The 16,553-nt window shown below is 47.9% G+C and overlaps 6 protein-coding genes across 6 annotated transcripts; 4 read left to right on the top strand and 2 right to left on the bottom strand.

Annotated features, from left to right (window-relative positions):
• Window positions 1-480: 480 nt before the first annotated feature.
• On the top strand, window positions 481-2,126 carry AtWU_06405 (nucleoporin FG repeat-containing protein; the record flags this gene model as incomplete). Its single annotated transcript, XM_035501514.1, has 3 exons — window positions 481-551; window positions 705-1,136; window positions 1,190-2,126. 3 exons carry the CDS (start codon window positions 481-483, stop codon window positions 2,124-2,126), a joined length of 1,440 nt encoding a protein of 479 aa, XP_035357407.1.
• Window positions 2,127-3,502: 1,376 nt separating this feature from the next.
• AtWU_06404 (TauD/TfdA dioxygenase family protein) lies at window positions 3,503-4,857 on the top strand (the record flags this gene model as incomplete). The annotated part of the gene is made up of 4 exons (XM_035501513.1): window positions 3,503-3,952; window positions 4,010-4,129; window positions 4,184-4,624; window positions 4,678-4,857. The coding sequence occupies 4 exons, from the start codon at window positions 3,503-3,505 to the stop codon at window positions 4,855-4,857; spliced, it is 1,191 nt and encodes a 396-aa protein (XP_035357406.1).
• Window positions 4,858-8,317: 3,460 nt separating this feature from the next.
• AtWU_06403 (uncharacterized protein) lies at window positions 8,318-9,658 on the bottom strand (the record flags this gene model as incomplete). The annotated part of the gene is made up of 5 exons (XM_035501512.1): window positions 8,318-8,574; window positions 8,624-9,037; window positions 9,093-9,214; window positions 9,266-9,502; window positions 9,582-9,658. The coding sequence occupies 5 exons, from the start codon at window positions 9,656-9,658 to the stop codon at window positions 8,318-8,320; spliced, it is 1,107 nt and encodes a 368-aa protein (XP_035357405.1).
• A 302-nt stretch (window positions 9,659-9,960) lies between these two features.
• Window positions 9,961-11,185, bottom strand: AtWU_06402 (FAM50/XAP5 family protein; the record flags this gene model as incomplete). The annotated part of the gene is made up of 3 exons (XM_035501511.1): window positions 9,961-10,275; window positions 10,324-10,894; window positions 10,953-11,185. The coding sequence occupies 3 exons, from the start codon at window positions 11,183-11,185 to the stop codon at window positions 9,961-9,963; spliced, it is 1,119 nt and encodes a 372-aa protein (XP_035357404.1).
• Window positions 11,186-11,580: 395 nt separating this feature from the next.
• fip1 (cleavage polyadenylation factor subunit FIP1) lies at window positions 11,581-12,657 on the top strand (the record flags this gene model as incomplete). Its single annotated transcript, XM_035501510.1, has 3 exons — window positions 11,581-11,736; window positions 11,790-11,842; window positions 11,895-12,657. The coding sequence occupies 3 exons, from the start codon at window positions 11,581-11,583 to the stop codon at window positions 12,655-12,657; spliced, it is 972 nt and encodes a 323-aa protein (XP_035357403.1).
• A 549-nt stretch (window positions 12,658-13,206) lies between these two features.
• On the top strand, window positions 13,207-13,839 carry AtWU_06400 (GroES family chaperonin; the record flags this gene model as incomplete). The annotated part of the gene is made up of 4 exons (XM_035501509.1): window positions 13,207-13,209; window positions 13,359-13,583; window positions 13,696-13,754; window positions 13,815-13,839. 4 exons carry the CDS (start codon window positions 13,207-13,209, stop codon window positions 13,837-13,839), a joined length of 312 nt encoding a protein of 103 aa, XP_035357402.1.
• Window positions 13,840-16,553: the final 2,714 nt, after the last annotated feature.

Here is a 16,553-nt window from a genome sequence, read left to right as displayed (position 1 = left end):
AAGCCAAGTGACGAGGTTATCACGTCTACATATGTGAATTAGCTTCTACAGTGCCTGCAAATGGGAATCAAGAGAAATAGCAACCTGCAATGAAGTGTAGAATGCTGTGACTGTGGCGCTGATAGATATTCTCTTAGCTTCTTCATCAATGAGCTAAATCTGAAAAGCCGTAACTGATAATCGATCTGAAGTGCTTTCTTCAAATGATTGGTGGTGGTTATACTGCGTTTAGTTAGTTGGTCCTTATCGATAACGCTGAATAATCTCGGACCGGCAAATCTTTCCCCATCCAACACTAGCCGGGGAGGATCGTCTCGATTGTTGTTTTCCGACGTCGCAACTCGATCCAGCTCCTGTGGACATTGTGCTGGCACAAGACCCTCTTGACGGGCGCAACAAAGGTTCTTGTCGCGTTAACGCTATTGAAACTCACTCGATACCTGAGCCCTCGTTTTTTATCTCCCGTCTAAATCGTCCATCATGTTCGGTACAAAGCCTGCCGGCACATCAACCGGCCTGTCCATCAACACTGGTTCTGCCAATTCTCTATTGTAAGGCTTTTCCTGTTGCATCTGTAGTGGCCTCATGGTGTCACCTTGGTCCACGCCTGTATGAGGTGCTCAAACCGCAATTGCTTCGTCGCATCCCTTTAAATTTCTGGCCTTCATTGAAGCCTCAAAAAGCTAACAATATTGCCTTATCAGTGGCGCTGGAACCAATACGCAGACTAGCACTACAACAACACCGGCGACTACTACTACCTCCGGCGGGTTATTCGGTAATCTTGGGAATACTGCCACACAGTCAAAGCCAGCCGGTGGCCTATTCGGAAACGCAGGAGGCGCTACACAGCAATCTCAGCCTGCCGGTTCGAGTCTGTTTCCGGGGTTAGGCGGCCAGCAGTCGAATACTACTTCAACTGGCGGGGGTCTGTTTGGAAACTCTACTGCCACAACTTCGCAACCACAGACAGGTGGTCTTTTCTCAGGAGCCACCACCACGACCAACAACACACAGAGCGGGAACACTGGTGGGGGCCTATTCGGCAATCTGGGCGGTAACACCGCAAACCAGACGCAATCAAAGCCACTTTTTGGTGGCCTTGGGGGCTCTACGACTACCGGAGGGGGCCTATTGTAAGTGAATTTCTGCCCACAACATCAATCGTGGCTCATGCCAACTATCACAGTGGCGGCGCCAACCAAACCAGCGCGCAGCAGCAGCAGCAGCAGCAACCACAGAAGCCTACTCTGTCTTTGTTCGGAAATCAGAATACCACAACACAACCAACCACGCAACCCACGGCCGCGGCCGGGACAACGGTCATCCCTGGGGTCAAGGTCGATATCAGCAACATTCTTCCTACAACGAAATACGAGAGCTGCGCAGATGAGATCAAATCGGAGTTGGAAAAGTTTGATAACTTCGTCCTCAACCAGATCAAGATATGCAACGAGGTTGCGAACATGATACCCACTATCGCCGGCCAGGGAGAGACGATTCCACATGATGTTGAATTTGTCCAAGGAAAACTAGAGACAATGCAGCACGCACTTGAGAATGACGCAGGTGACATTGATCAGCTTCGTAATCTTGTGTCTCGCGACGCAGCTGAGGCTCAAGTTGCATTCCGAGCGATTGATACCTTGAAGTTGCCACTGCAGTATCAATCTACCGGTGGGGCTGGATGGTGGTCTCAGGATCAGAAGATGTCAGATGGACAAGCCTTGCGATCTACGCGCAAGAACACTCTAGCTCTCCCGGACGATGTTGAAAGCGACCCGTCCACTGCCACATCGGTGAACGGAGTACCCGTCAACTTGGTTGACTACTTCTCTCAGCGCTCGGACGAGATGGGAGAGGTCTTGGAACGCTACACACGGAACTTGAAAGAGATTGAAGACCACCTTCACGGAGTTGAGGCGACTTTGGAACGACAGATCCATGACTTTGTGACATCTCGTAGTCGAGATGGAGCAGCCGCTGGAGCCCCGAAGTCCATAGTCAGCGAGCTTGCCACCGTTCTAGGCGATGTTGAGGCTGGCATATTAGGCGTGGCCAGCCGTCTCGGTGGAGTTACCGAGCAAGTGCAAGAGGTGGTTCTGGGCCCGCCCTCTGTTTCATGAATGTCTGGAAGTCTGTGCATTGATATCACATAGTCTTCATGTAGATTACGGATGGATTTAGATTTGATGAAGCATACCTAATCTCGCTACAAGATGCGAAACTATACAATCTCGGCTCCTTGCCAGGTTATCTGATCCGGCTATCCGCTAGTTACAATGACCCGCCGACTACCCTGCCTATGACCGCGCAGAAAGGCGTCGCTAAACTGGATATAAGGCACCTGGATCATGACCACTGAGGATACTATCATAGGCTCCATAGAAAGCTAGTTCAAATCGCATACTTAAGGCTCCAATGAGTCATATTTAATAGTATTACTGTAGCATGGCATGCTTGATGTAAGATCCGAAAAATGAGTTATTTGTACGGAGTGCGTCAATAAGCATCACAGTGACTCATGTCTCAACACTTCGTACTTTGTAGTTACCATGACAGATTATTGATGCGGCTCGCCAGGGGTCGTATTGGAGAAGGCGGTGAGGGTGAAGAATGCCAAGCTGCCGGCGCAAGACGCAAGAGGACGGCAGACTGGCGTGATCGCACCTAATCCTTCGGCTAACGTCACACCCCATGCTCCCCCGATTTCCAGCTTGACCTTCCCCCCAAGGAGGTGACCCTTGAGGCAGGGGAGTCCGTTTATTCCCGCTGAGAATTTCTTCTTCTTCTGCTGAGATCTTCTAAGCTTACGATAAAGTATTTGTTATGGCCACCCTTAGAATGTGGTTCATAAAACAGCCTGGCATACTCCATCATACTATCTCAACATGATCTTCCTGTGGGGTGTTTCCCCATACTCACTCTCGCACCCCAAATACGGTATATTGATCCGGTTCCATCTAGTGGCATTCTAGAACCCGACATACGTGTGTGATTCGCGACAGATCAACTTAGCTCAAGGAAGCGGTGTGACGCCTCCGGGTCTTCCCAGATAAGCGGGAGATCTGACCCGACGCGAAGCGTCACAGAATGTCTCCACAACTGTTGCCTTCGAATGACGCGATCTTCGCTGACACCATTCTCGGACCCGCTATTGTTTGGGGGGGGAGGCTCCTCCGAAACGCCGTTCTGTGTCCCATGGATACATAGTTGCTTGATCAGCCGCTTGGGTGATATTCTCCAGTGATGGTGCAATTCCCGCCTGTCCCGAATTTGGGGCAATGCCTGATTGTGTCCGGTTATCTCTCCCCTTGAAAATGGAATGGAGGATGTGGCCTCTTCGTCCTCTATGTGTGCATCTATCTCTATATAAACCCAAAATCTCATCTTGCATCGAATACCAGTCTCTGTGTCAAACGAGTCCCCATACAAACACTTCCTCTTAGTATCGTTTCCACCAGCACATTTGTACATCACGGTCATCTCTGCCGCATAAACCATGGCGCCATCACTCGTGGACCCCGTGGTAACCCACCCAGTCGGCCGCCTTCCCGTAATTAAGAAGGAAGTCACAGATGACAACAAGTTTGGTTACCAGCCAGGCCGAACTGTCGTGGAAAAGCATGACAACTACCAGTACCAAGACCTTCTCCCTACTTTTCCTGATCTTCATTGGCCTCCGTTAGAGGAAACGCCGTATGAGGATAGGGGTATCTACGGAGACGCCAAGTTCCGGAATCTACTCCAAGACGCAACAGACGTCTTCGACTACACCCCCAAGATCGGAACTGAGGTTCATGGAGTGAATCTGGCGAAGCTGAATGACGCACAGAAGGATGACTTGGCTCGTTTGGTAGCTGTTCGTGGTGTGGTTTTCTTCCGAGGACAGGATGATTTGGATATCGATGCCCAGCGTGACCTGGGTAGACATTTCGGGAAGCTGCACAAGGTATGAAGGGTCTATCTACATACGATGTGCATTCTTGCTAATGCCATTGCCTTCCAGCACGCGACCACGTCTGTCCCGAGAAGAGAGGGTTTGGAGGACGTTCACGTCGTCTACACTGGAGACAACTCCACTGACCAGCGAGCAATGTTCACACCCAGCTTCCTTTGGCACTCAGATGTATGGGCTACCCTTGCTTGTGATACCGAATATGTGACTGATGAGAGATATTAGGTTACATATGAAGTCCAGCCTCCCTCATACACATCGCTCAAGGTTTTGACCGGCCCGCCACGGGGAGGTGGTGGTGATACGCTCTGGACATCTCAATACGCTGCATATGATGCGCTATCGCCTCATATGCAAACATACCTCAAGGGCCTGACTGCTCTACACTCGGCGGATATGCAGGCCTCGGACTCGCATGCTCTTGGTCGACCTGTCCGTAGAGATCCGGTTACCACAGAACATCCTCTCATCCGGACAAACCCTGTCACTGGCTGGAACAGTCTGTTTTTCAATCCTGGCTTCGTCACAAAGATTGTGGGAATCCCAAAGACCGAAAGCGATGCTATCATCAGATACCTCACAGAAGTTATTGCGACAACTCAAGAGATGCACGCGCGGTTCCAGTGGAACAAGAATGATGTCGCGATTTGGGACAATAGAACCACTGTGAGTATCATGTCCTTCGCAGTACACTTAAGCTCTAAGCTAATTGTTGATAGAACCACTCTGCTTCTTATGGATTCGCTCCTCACCGTCGCCATGCTGTGCGCGTCTGCTGCCACGCAGAGCGCCCCGTCTTGGATCCGGCAGGAAAATCGCAAGAAGAGGAATTCATCGCTCTTTACAACCTGCCGCCTGTTAACAAGGATGGTTCCCGGCAGTCTAATTACAATGACTGATCTACCAAGACTTTGGCAAATTATTTGAATGTTCTGGGTGCTTAGCGTGATACAAAGGTTTTGCGGGAATATGAGAGCTGGCTCTCAGTACTTCGGGCTGATAATTAAATAACTAGCGATACATTACGGAGTTTTAGAAATTAGGCGTACATAATTTTGGGCTAATACCAGTCAAGTCTTCCCACCTTGATTTAATCCACGTGCTTCTCTTTGTCACATCATTAGTACCAAATTACTTCTAGCAAGGCCTTCACAAGTTTGTCGCGGACAATACGACCAGTATATACATATCGATGGCAAACACAAACGACGTGTCTTTACTCCAATATGCCCGCTTCTATGGCATAGCTACTGACTACACAGATCTTGACCCTCTTCAGCATATCGACGATATTTGCGATATCCCTCCCGATTATCTTCACCCACCAGACGGGACTTCATCAGTTATTGAGCAAATTTTCGCATCCAGCCAGCAAGTTATCGAGCAGACCCTACATCTTGAAAAGCTCGATATTAGAAGAGAAAGCGTTCAATTCCTATCGTCAGTGCTTCGCGACATTAAACGAGATAATATCGATGACTGCTGGGATGAAGTCCTTCCTTCGTGGGATCAATATGATGATCTGAAGTTAGAACCACCTCTCTTCAGCTCTGACAATGATTCAAATCTGGTACTCCCAGTTGAGCCGCTTCGATACTCTCGAGAAGATAATCTTTTCTATTCACTTGAGGGACTTGCTAGCGACTACGATAGCAATCTCTTGAGCCCTTTGATACATGAGGCAGATATAATTGAGAAAAGAGTTGGCAATGAGAAGCTAGATTGTTCTAAGGACGCATTGCTTCTTATTCAAGGTGCACGGCAGGCTGGGAATCGTCCTCTGGACTTGGATGACTTGCTGTGTCCCCTTGAAGACGTGGCTGAGGTATGTTTCTGGGGTCATCTCGCGCTTCTCTCATTCTTCTCGCTGAAATTGAACACAGGAAGATCGGTTCCATCTTCAGTCCCCGCCCCTTTTGCCTTTAGATGACGACTGCTTTTCTTGCGATAGCCCGCCACTGAGCTCAAGTGACCACCTCCTATTGAGTCCCGTTCGCCATGATTCAGCTGAGGTACCAACCGACATCGATACCGTGCACTATGAAGGCTGCTCTAGAACCGAAAATGTCCCAGGGAGTCCAATTTCAATACTAGAAAGTGATTTCGAGAACCAGGTTTTCGAAGGAACAGACAGGCAACTGTCGCATGATCCATCTCTAAGTCGGTCATCCCCCAACGAGCGAGGTCCACCTGATGGAATGTCCCCTGCGGATATAGACATGACCAACGAAAAGGCATTCGCATCCGATTTTGAGCAAGTCATCATGGCTGTGACAATACCCAGGAGCCCGAGCAGCATTACTTCGCGAGTGACCTACACTGAGATTACGGATAACATTGCAACATCTGACTGTTTTCCGTACAATAACTCTATCGTCAAGGATCTTCCCTCTCGAACAAGCTACTCCCCAATTTTATCCGCATGTAGCTCGTCTCATCAGGAAGCATACATACAGGATTTTCCAGACTGTTCAGCAGAGTCAATATCTGAGGCTCCGGTACCGGATTTATACCTAATCACTCCAACTAGTATAGAAGATGATCCCTCAGTGGCCTCCTGCCTCCCTGAAGCTCTACCCCAGCTTTATGACAATATTAGCCTAGGCAATCCATCACTGGTGCGGAAACGAAAGTTGGATAACACTCAGGAGGATAATAACAAGACCGACAGTGCAAATCACAAAGCCAACCCGCCTATTGTGAAGGGGAAAGCACAACCTTTAAGACAACACCTGACCACGAGCCTTGGCTCCCTATCACGGTTTATGGAGACTAGAGGGCAGGCTTCCATACAAGAAGTAGCCACTCAGAGCCATTATTTCATTAAGGATATGCCCCCAGAAACGCCTGGAAATGAGCACGATGTATCGCTGCGTGCGAAAACATCAGATAACCACCCAACTGACACCCCACCTCGCAGACAATCTGAGATTGTCTCCTTCAATCAGTCGGCCATCCCATATTGTCTGCCTCAGAAACACGAACCCATGATACTCTCCCTGTCAACATCACTTCTCCAAAGCCACTTACGCATAGTCCAGTGCATTGAAAGTATGAATCCAGCCACGTCGATCATCTACAGGGATTCTAGTGCAACCAGCTGGAAACTGACATCTAGAAGTCATATTCAATCCAGAAACACCATTCCATCAAATTGCGATGACGAAGCTGATATAATGGTCGCCCCCAACACTGGTATAGTCTTGACAACTTCCCAAGCAACAACACAGCTATTCCTCCCAGGTCATAAATCAAAAATGGCTGGAGATATTCCCAGCGTCAATTCTCCTTTACGAGAACGCGTATTCCGTCTTGCGAGAAAGTACGAAAATATATATGTTCTTCTTTCTCATTGCAGTGGTACAATATCAGATTTTCCAAATAGTGGGTTCACCATCGATAAAGTCATGCTTTCATCTCTAATCGCCTTTACTTCTTTTTGTAGCTCTATGTCTAACCTGAATATCTACCCCGTTGTGCTACCCTCTTCCCCTGATACCATTGCAGGCTGGATCCTTGCGCTTGCTAGTAAAACTGTGAATTCAAAGGACTGATTCCTTTTGAGGTGTACTTTGTTTTCTTTATCTGGTATTGTGATCTTTGTTTATCTTTCTCGCTTGATCTGTCCCTTTTCTCTCTTTCGTCTGTAAAGTGTTAGCCAGTGCACAATTCAATTTAAGCTGTAGCCATAAGTTCCCGTCTTTTGATTGTCCTTTGAACACTATCTATTTCACTAAAACAAAGAAAAGAAGGAAATTGGAGGGGAAAAAAAAGGGGGGTCCGGCATCTAAGTAAACATACTTCTTATTCACCTGCATTTGTCTCATCTAGTCAACCACTGTTGCCTATTCACACCACGCACTTCATCAGGTTTCTTTGGTATGACTGTATGGTTTTCAAGCAATCATATTCATAGGATAGGCGTAGTTTAAGAGTACTACCTAAGGCAAGAGCATCCTAACAAAACTAGTAGCTGGAAAGTAGTATGTTGGTAGCTGTTTGGGTTGCTATTGTCCTGAGAGAACGTAATAGATGGCGATGTATGTGGTACTGCACTGGCTTCAATTGGACCAAGTAAAGAAATTAAATACTATTGATGGGCAGATATTAAGTAGAGTAGTTCTCAAACATACAACGTTGTGCTCGTTAAGGCACTCTTGTATTGGTGGAGTGCCATTATGGCCATTTTGGGGTCGACAATGTCCGCCTCAGCTCAATACTAATTTATATTCTATCTGCGGCGAATATGGTACTATTGGTATATTAGTAGCTACAACCGGCCGGTTTGACATCTTCTTGAGTATCGCAATAATCCCACATTCTCCTTCTTCTGGTAATGTGTAAGACTATCTAGTATAGCTATATGATCGTACTGTCAAAGAAAGAGCCCAGCCTAGGGCGTTCTGTGGGACTGTGTCTCTGGGGAGGAATCTGCATGCCGGCGTCCGTTCTTCTCATTGTACCTCGTGTGTCTAGCATAGCATCAGCTGGGCCAGCCTCAGCTTGGAAACGCTCCAGCATTATACTGTCGTGAGGAAGCTGTGTTCTCCCCGTTGAAGGACGTGAAGGACCAACGAGACGGGTTCGATGTTGTGGTGTTGCGGCAGGCTGATTGTCTATACAGTGTCAGTACGTGCAATGTAAGCTTGTAGTCCAGATGCATACGTTTGCTCCGAATGTCTGTCGGACGACTAGGCGGTGGCATTGCAGCGACATCAGTCCTCTCTTTGCGACCTTTTGAACTTCCAGTTCCGCTCCGTTGATGACGATGCAGTTGTTCCACGCCTTCCTGGTTGACGGGATATACGTTGGATTGCCTAGACCATGGGGTTTGTGGCGGTCTCGATGTCTCTGTGTGTTTGGGTTCAAGTTCAGATAGATTGTTTCGAGAGGCTGTTAGCGAATCCAGCGCTTGGGATACAGTATCTGTTGCAGCGGTCTGCATTTGGGATCGCATCGCTCGGGATTTGAGTATGTTGTATAAGTTTGTCATTTGTGTGAATTTCTTGCACTTGTCTCGATACATGTCGACTAGCTCCTGGTTCTTCTTACGAAGTTGGTCCTGTGCTGTCTGCATATCTGCTTTGTTGTCAGATGGTTTCATTGAGTACTGCCGTGTTGGAGACAGGCTGACCTGATATTCTCGCTTGTAGGGCCGATATTTCCGAGTTCGCGTTGTGTATGACCTTGTCCATTTGTGTATTCAGATTGGTGTACTTCTCTGTCAGTGTCTTTGCAAGGTACTCCTGGTAGAAGCTGTAGATTCTTAGTGGACATCCAGGTCATTCACGATATCAATTAACGCACATTTCCTGTGTAGTCTGGTATGTCCAAAAGAGCAACGCCCGTCCCGCGCACTCCATAATTGTATTCGGATCTAGTCCGCTTAGAACACTGGTCTTGTAGTCTTCCGTTGGGTTGAGGGCCGTTGCTACCGCGTCATCGGGGTTCACGAGGACAGTCTGACAGGCTGGACAAATTCGCTCTTTGGTAGTGGGGTGCGATAGACCAAGGCTTCCTGCGCAGTGGAGACAGAAGATGTGTCTCGGTTGCTCAGCGTTTTTTTCTTGAGTTCGACAGTCATAGAAGGGAAATTCGAGATGCAGCAAATGAAGGTACTTACGAACAGGTGGTGACGACTGCCCTCTCCTTCAGTTGTTCTCGACATTTCAGAGAGTTGCAGCGAAGGTAGAAATCCATGTTCGATATCAATTACCTTCGGTGAAGAGAATCAGCAGAGTTGGTCAGATAGATGTTCAAGGGTGGATGGGTGTTGAGCTAAGATGCATTACACATAGAACCAAGGCTCAATATGGAAATTGCCGCGGTATCACCCCGGTCGCTTCGATACAGATTACTAGATCAGGCAGACAGTACGACTAAGCTACTGTGATATACGAGCAAGCTATGGTTTTATTGGGTATCTCAGGAATATACAACATCTATGGTCTCAACGCTCTTATTTATATCAGTCACGCCATAACCTTCAAGCCAAATGTGCATCAGAAAAAGAAAGTATTTCCAGAAGCATCACGCCTTGTCGTCCGCATCTTCTCCTCAAACTCAGGCCCTGGTTCATATTCTCGCCAGAGACTGGCCGGAAAGATGTGTTTGTTCCGCTCATACCACCGTCTATCAACCACCTTGGTTAAAGATGGATCTTTATCAGCGCCCTCTAGTTGGCTGCTTTCCGGGCGTGATAAAGGATCGTCTGTCGAAGGTGCCGGGGGTGGTTTGTTGGAATAATCGAACAACAGACCACCCGCTTTGGTGAAGTCGGGTACACTGTTGGCGATGAAATAATAGAGTTCGTAATGCTGTGCCAGTCAGCGTATGCAACCATATGAAATAGTTGGGATACATACATGTGGAACGATGATTTCTCCTTTGACCAACATTAGGTCATCAACACTAACTCGAGCCCATTCGCGACGATTATCTTTGCGAGCCTTGGATGCTCCGCTATTACCACCAACACCCAATTCTGCTCCAACCTTTCGGCATCGGTCCAAGAACAACCAAACAGGGTCACCTTTCTTGACCCTGACAGTTCCCGCTGGGATGTTGGTCCCATCGAAGAATATAAAGGGGATTAATATCTCGGTATTCTTCACAGCTTCCTGCATGGCAAGGAACTCCTTGCGGAGCGCATCCCGTGCCTCTGCCTCTGCCTTCAAGGCGGCTTTCGTCATTGCTTTGGGAGGAGGCGGGGCATTTGGGTTTGGTGTTATGCGGCGTGAGGACGGCGCAGAGCTATCGTCAACAGGAGTTCTGGAAGCAGAACGCGGGACACTCGAGTCCCGCGGCGTTGCGACTGCATCGGCGGTGCTATCGTTCTCTTCCTCCTCATCGTCATCGCCGAATGAAAGCTTGCTCTTGGCGATAGGCTTCTTTTTCTTCTTCTTCGGCGGGCCCTCGCTTCGTGGCGTCGAGTTACTATACGCTTTGCGATCAGTTACAAGCCGGGATTTTCTGACGATGCGATTTGACTCACCCGTCAGTCACTTCACCAGTAGATGGAGTTGCACTTCTGGAGGTGAATCTCCCTAGGGATTTGTCATGAGCTTCGCGCTCTTTTTGCTCTAAGACCTCGGCGCGACGTTTGCGAAAGTCGGAAAGATGGACGAGACCAACTGTCTGCGACTTGAGCAGATCTTCTGCTGACGCAGTCTGGCTGGTAAACGAGCGTGGAGTCGAGCTATGGCTCGGCTGTTCGGATTGTGACATTTTAATAACGTATATGTGGTGAGAGTATCGAGGAATAGACGTTGAAATTGGCGATAAATCTCACATGAATGCGACTGACGTACTGGCACGTGATGTCCAAGATTGCCGGATCGGGAACAACCACAACTTGCCTGCGCCTTGAGAAAAGAAGTACTGTCGTCAATTGTTGTTTTTTGTGCTACATTCTTGCTCTACTTCTTTTAGCAGAAGGGGCTCTGCGAGTTAAGAAGCCGATCATCTTAGATTCGCGACTTCAGTATCCCAGCCAACCAGCAGCACGAGAACAAACAAATCAAAGCCGACGACTTGCGAATCTCCGCAGGATCGCCGCCGACAGAAACGCATCCCGTCACATCTCCTACCTCTCTACATTTACTCGGTCGCAGATTCCAAACATGATGATGGAAGACGAAGACGATGATTTCTACGATCCCGCCGATGCGGTGCCTGTAACTCAGCATCAAAATGGATCCCAGCATCCCCCGGCAGATTCAGGACCGCAGGACTCCAATGATGCGGAAGAGGAGGAGATAGAGGTAGAAGAAGATGAGGTATGCGCATGGACAGCTAAAATATCCTATTACTGTCTCTTACTCTCACCTAGGATGACTTCAATATCATCACCGAAGCACCTGCAGATGCGCCCCCTCCAGAAGTGTAAGTTTACTACCTCTGTTCAACACACTGCACCTTGTTAACCATTGAACAGCCCACATCCTCGTCACGCCAGTCTCCGCGCGGAGTCTCAAAGACCTTCTTCTGCAGATGTTTCTACGATATCAAAATCAATAACGCCTACCGTTACCCCTAAGCTTGAATCCGTTACCCCTGTGCCTGCTGCTGCAAGGCCTGCGGCCTCTCAGAAACCCGGTTCCGCCTACCCTCCAGTCCATGCGTCGAACATCGATGTCCACGCGAACCCTGTCCATCCGGCGACCGGTAAACCGATCATGTTAACAGACATGGACACCGACTTCCCAGAGGATGACAAGCCTTGGAGGCGGCCAGGCTCCGACATTACAGATTATTTCAATTACGGGTTTGACGAGTTCACGTGGGCCAGTTATGTATTGAAGCAACAGGAGCTACGCAAGGAAATTGGAGATCAGAAGAAACAATTGGATGATATGCAGGCTTTCTTAAGCATGGGGCTTCCGCCGATGCCCGGCGGTCCTCCGGGACCTGGAGGGCCTCCAGGAAGCGCACCACCTCCTATGCCCGGCATGCCTGGAATGCCGGATATGTCACAAGAGATGATGCAAGGCATGCTGACGAGCATGATGTCGCAAGGTCTGGACCCCTCATCCATGGATCCTATGGCATTTATGCAGCATGCGCAGGCCATGATGGGTGGGCAACCCGGCGCAGGCGGCGGACAACAAGGTCAACCCGGATTTGGTGGGCAAGGTGGTGGCCAGCCTCAGATGGGATACGGAGGCGGCTTTGGTCGGGGTCGCGGGAGAAGATGGTAAAGCTAGGTATATCTGAAGCTGCGACCTTGTTATAATGACGAATACCTTGTCGAAAGCTCAGCATTGGCGATTCGAGCAGAGTACTAGAAAAGTAGTAAACCTATTCATAAATGAAATACTCCCGAAGGCTAAGCTTCTTGTGCGGATCTGGGGTCGGGTTGCTCGGGGAAAGGGAGCTACTAATCGAGTGCAGTGTATTGTTGCTCATCATCAGACGCCAGGACCGAGTACACTCAATCATGTAAAAGAATCAATAATATTTATCTGTAATAGTCAAGCGAGTTAAGCACATTGGAAAAGAGCACGCTGTGATCAGAATGAAAGGGAAGAAGAGCGAAGAAGTGGTGATACCCTCGGCAGAGAGGATGGAAGCTGTCGGTCTTGGCATTCTGGAAATTTCTCGCGAGTCCAGATCAGATCTTCTTTCCCCGGCCGCTTCCTCTTCTTCTTTTGCTCTCCACGTCCCCAACTTGCTTCCATTTCCTCTCGCTCCCGCTTGAATCTACGCTGTTCCTCGTGCCCGGCACTTCTATACACACTCTCATCACAATGGTATGTTATTGCAATTGATACCGGATGCTGTAGAGCTCCGAATGAACTTTTTCACCCATCAACGTCCATCCCCTTCCGACGGGATTGCCATCTCTAATCACCAATCAACCTATCTCTGACCATTACTAATGCATTGATTGCTTGATTAGTCTTTCCTCCGCAACGTCAAGAGCCTTGCTCCCCTCCTCGACCGCGTCCTGGTCCAGCGTGTCAAGCCCGAGGCCAAGACCGCCTCCGGTATCTTCCTCCCCGAGAGCAGCGTCAAGGAGCAGAACGAGGCCAAGGTCCTCGCTGTTGGACCCGGTGTCTTCGACAAGAACGGCCAGCGCCTCCCCATGAGCGTTGCTCCCGGTGACCGTGTCCTGATCCCTCAGGTATGTCGACCGTCCGATCCGTGGCCATCCGATGCGAGAAGCGAAGCATTGGTCCATCGCGCAGATTGATGTGCTATTGATCAACACATATACTAACGAGTTTTTGATATAGTTCGGTGGCAGCGCCGTCAAGGTCGGTGAGGACGAGTACACTCTTTTCCGCGACCATGAGTATGCACACCCTTGCCACTATGCTCTGAATAAACATTGTATACTGACGAATGCTACCAGGATCCTTGCCAAGATCCAAGAGTAAATTGGACGAGTGAAATGATATTCAGCTCCGTTGTCTTTCTGTTCACGGGTTAAGGCCGAATCACTTGTACTATACCTCCTACGCAAAATCATGAGCTTCAACCTTCCAACTCCGGGAAAACTCATAATCAAAAAAAGAACCACCGAAGAGGTATCAGGAGGGACGACAAGTCCCTCCTAATCATCTTGGGCTAACGTCTTGTCTGGCATTTATTATCGAAAGCGTGAAATGACTGTTTACATACCACACGATGTACTTTTAAATATAGCAATCATCCTGTCCTACATTGTCTGGCGCGATGAGGGCAAGTAATCAGATATGATAATCTCCTCTCTGCTATTTTTCATATTGACTACGACAAACTTCTGGGGTAGAATCGTCTGCACGTTACCGTTCCGTCCAACAAGGCCGATAACGTGATGTTCATAGAAATTGTCAAGCAAGCGGGCAGCCTTTCGATCACTATTATTTCTTCGTAAACAAAATGTTCATTCTATCTTTATCCCAAATCAGGCGGTAATTCAAACTCATGGCCAGCTGAATAGGCGTAGACTGCATCGACCCGTCGTCTTGACCCCCACGAGACAACACGCGTAGGTAATTCCGAGGATATACTAGCTAACTACTAAACTATCATTCTGCATCGGTAATAGTCAGCAAGGGGAATGACATATGGGTGAACCGGATATAGTAAAATTAGACAGACCAGCCATCATCATCAACACCTTTATCAGCGATAACACCACAATTTAGACGGGAACAAATAGCTTGTAGAGACCCCTGCATCGTTCTAATAGAACAACAATCGGGTGGTGTAACAGGCCCAACGCGGATCAAACTGGGGATGGTGGAGATCAGTCAGCAGAGATGCTAAATAGTCAATTGACTACGGAGGTAGTAGTAGGAATCATACTAGGAATCACAGTAACTAGTGACTAGAAATGCTCGCTCAAGCTTGATGGATTGTCGAGGGGTTAATAACTCTCCTGGTCTTGAGTAAAATGAGTTGGAACTTATGTCACTCAGCACAAGATCTATTGAAGGGTCAACGTTCGGAGCTGTGTATAAATGACTTGGTAAGATCAATGTAGTGTAGTATTCTGCATAACTCGTACAGGTTCTGCTTATAGGTCATTAAGGGAGTAGTTGCTTTATATATTTCTTCTACTCATCTTGCAGTTTCAAGAGTGTTCCTCACCTCGTGAGGTTTAATACTCTGGATTGTGGATGATGTCTGGTATGTAGCGATATATAAACTGACAAGCAAAGTGCGGATTTATATACTACCCGCGTACACTCCGATCAACCAAACGCGACAATACAATAGTAGTAGACGCGAAGCATCGCGCTGCACTTCCAACGGTCATGAAAATCATGCATCAACTTGTTCTTTCAGCAATAGACTAAAGCATCATGGCACGCCTCTAAACAACATCCCCGATCCTACATCACGAATAAGGGTTGAATATATCATAGGATCACCATCACATATCTACTACCTCGGTAGCATAGTACAAACCAACCACTCACTCAGAACAGCACACACACAGAACCAGCACATAAAAGCAAAGAAAAGAAGAAACTGATAAGATCCAATCTAATCAACCAGCCAACTACGTACAAATTAATAATTAAAACCCATCCTCGGCCCCTCAAGGCCCCCAAAGCCCCAAAGGAAGTAAGTAAAATTCTCCATCATGGATCACGCAAAGGCCCGTCCCGTTCTAATCGATGCCATCTCATAGGCTGTAAGCTTATCCGTCCACCACCACCACCTACCCATCACTATACTACAAACTAACATCCGTTCCATCCATCCGCGTCCCGTCTCGGACGTACGGAAGCCACACACACACACAACCACACAACCACCACCCCTCCCCCCTGGCTAAGGAAAATCCTTTTCCAATTATAGTGTTGGCCACGCGAGAAATCAAGCTCATCTTATCTTATTCTTTCTTTTTCTTTTCCTTACCCTTGCAGCCCTGTGGATCTGGGGTTTAGCCTTTCCGTGTGAGAGAGATTAGGTGTGGCACCGGGGTTGTAGTTTATTTGGACTTCAACTTCCTTTTGTTACGGAGGATTACTTGTATGTATGTTTGTATGTATTTTTGTATTGTGTATTTATTATACTTACTTACATACATACATACTTACTTACATATGTAGTTGTAGACTTGGTTCCTTGGTTGGGACCTGCGTGTGCATGAGGTGGACGTGGTGCTGTCCTGTCTTGTGTATGCGTGTGTGCCTTATTTGCTGTGCTGGTTGGTTTTAGGGTAGCTTTGCTATTGGTGTTGTTGTGCGGTTGTGATGTGTCATATTGTATATATGCAGTCCACGTGTGAGGTAGGTGGGGAGGGTGGTAGGGTAATTCAATTCCCATATACTACTATGTGCCTATACTGTGGATAAATGAGGGAGGGGTTGTGCGTTCTGGGGTTGAAGAATACCGACGCATGATAATTACGAGCGTATCAATGCCTTATTACATGCATACAATCATATGTTAATTGGTAGATACATGGCTCCAATGACAGTCAGAGATCATATCGTTCTATTAACGACTATCTTAAGTCTAAACAGCATCAACTCCAGAACGAGTATCCCCTCTTCCACTTGCCCTGCAGTGTAAAGCTGGGCAAACCGTTTGTACCGTCAATAAATGAAAAAAGAAACAAGTTAACAAGATAGCGTAAACAACCATATCATGC

This window comes from Aspergillus tubingensis (assembly GCF_013340325.1).
Source record: "Aspergillus tubingensis WU-2223L DNA, scaffold_8, whole genome shotgun sequence".
In the NCBI taxonomy this organism is placed as follows: domain Eukaryota; kingdom Fungi; phylum Ascomycota; class Eurotiomycetes; order Eurotiales; family Aspergillaceae; genus Aspergillus; species Aspergillus tubingensis.
The sequence above is the reverse complement of the archived record's forward strand: the minus strand, read 5'-3'. Positions and strand labels throughout refer to the sequence as shown.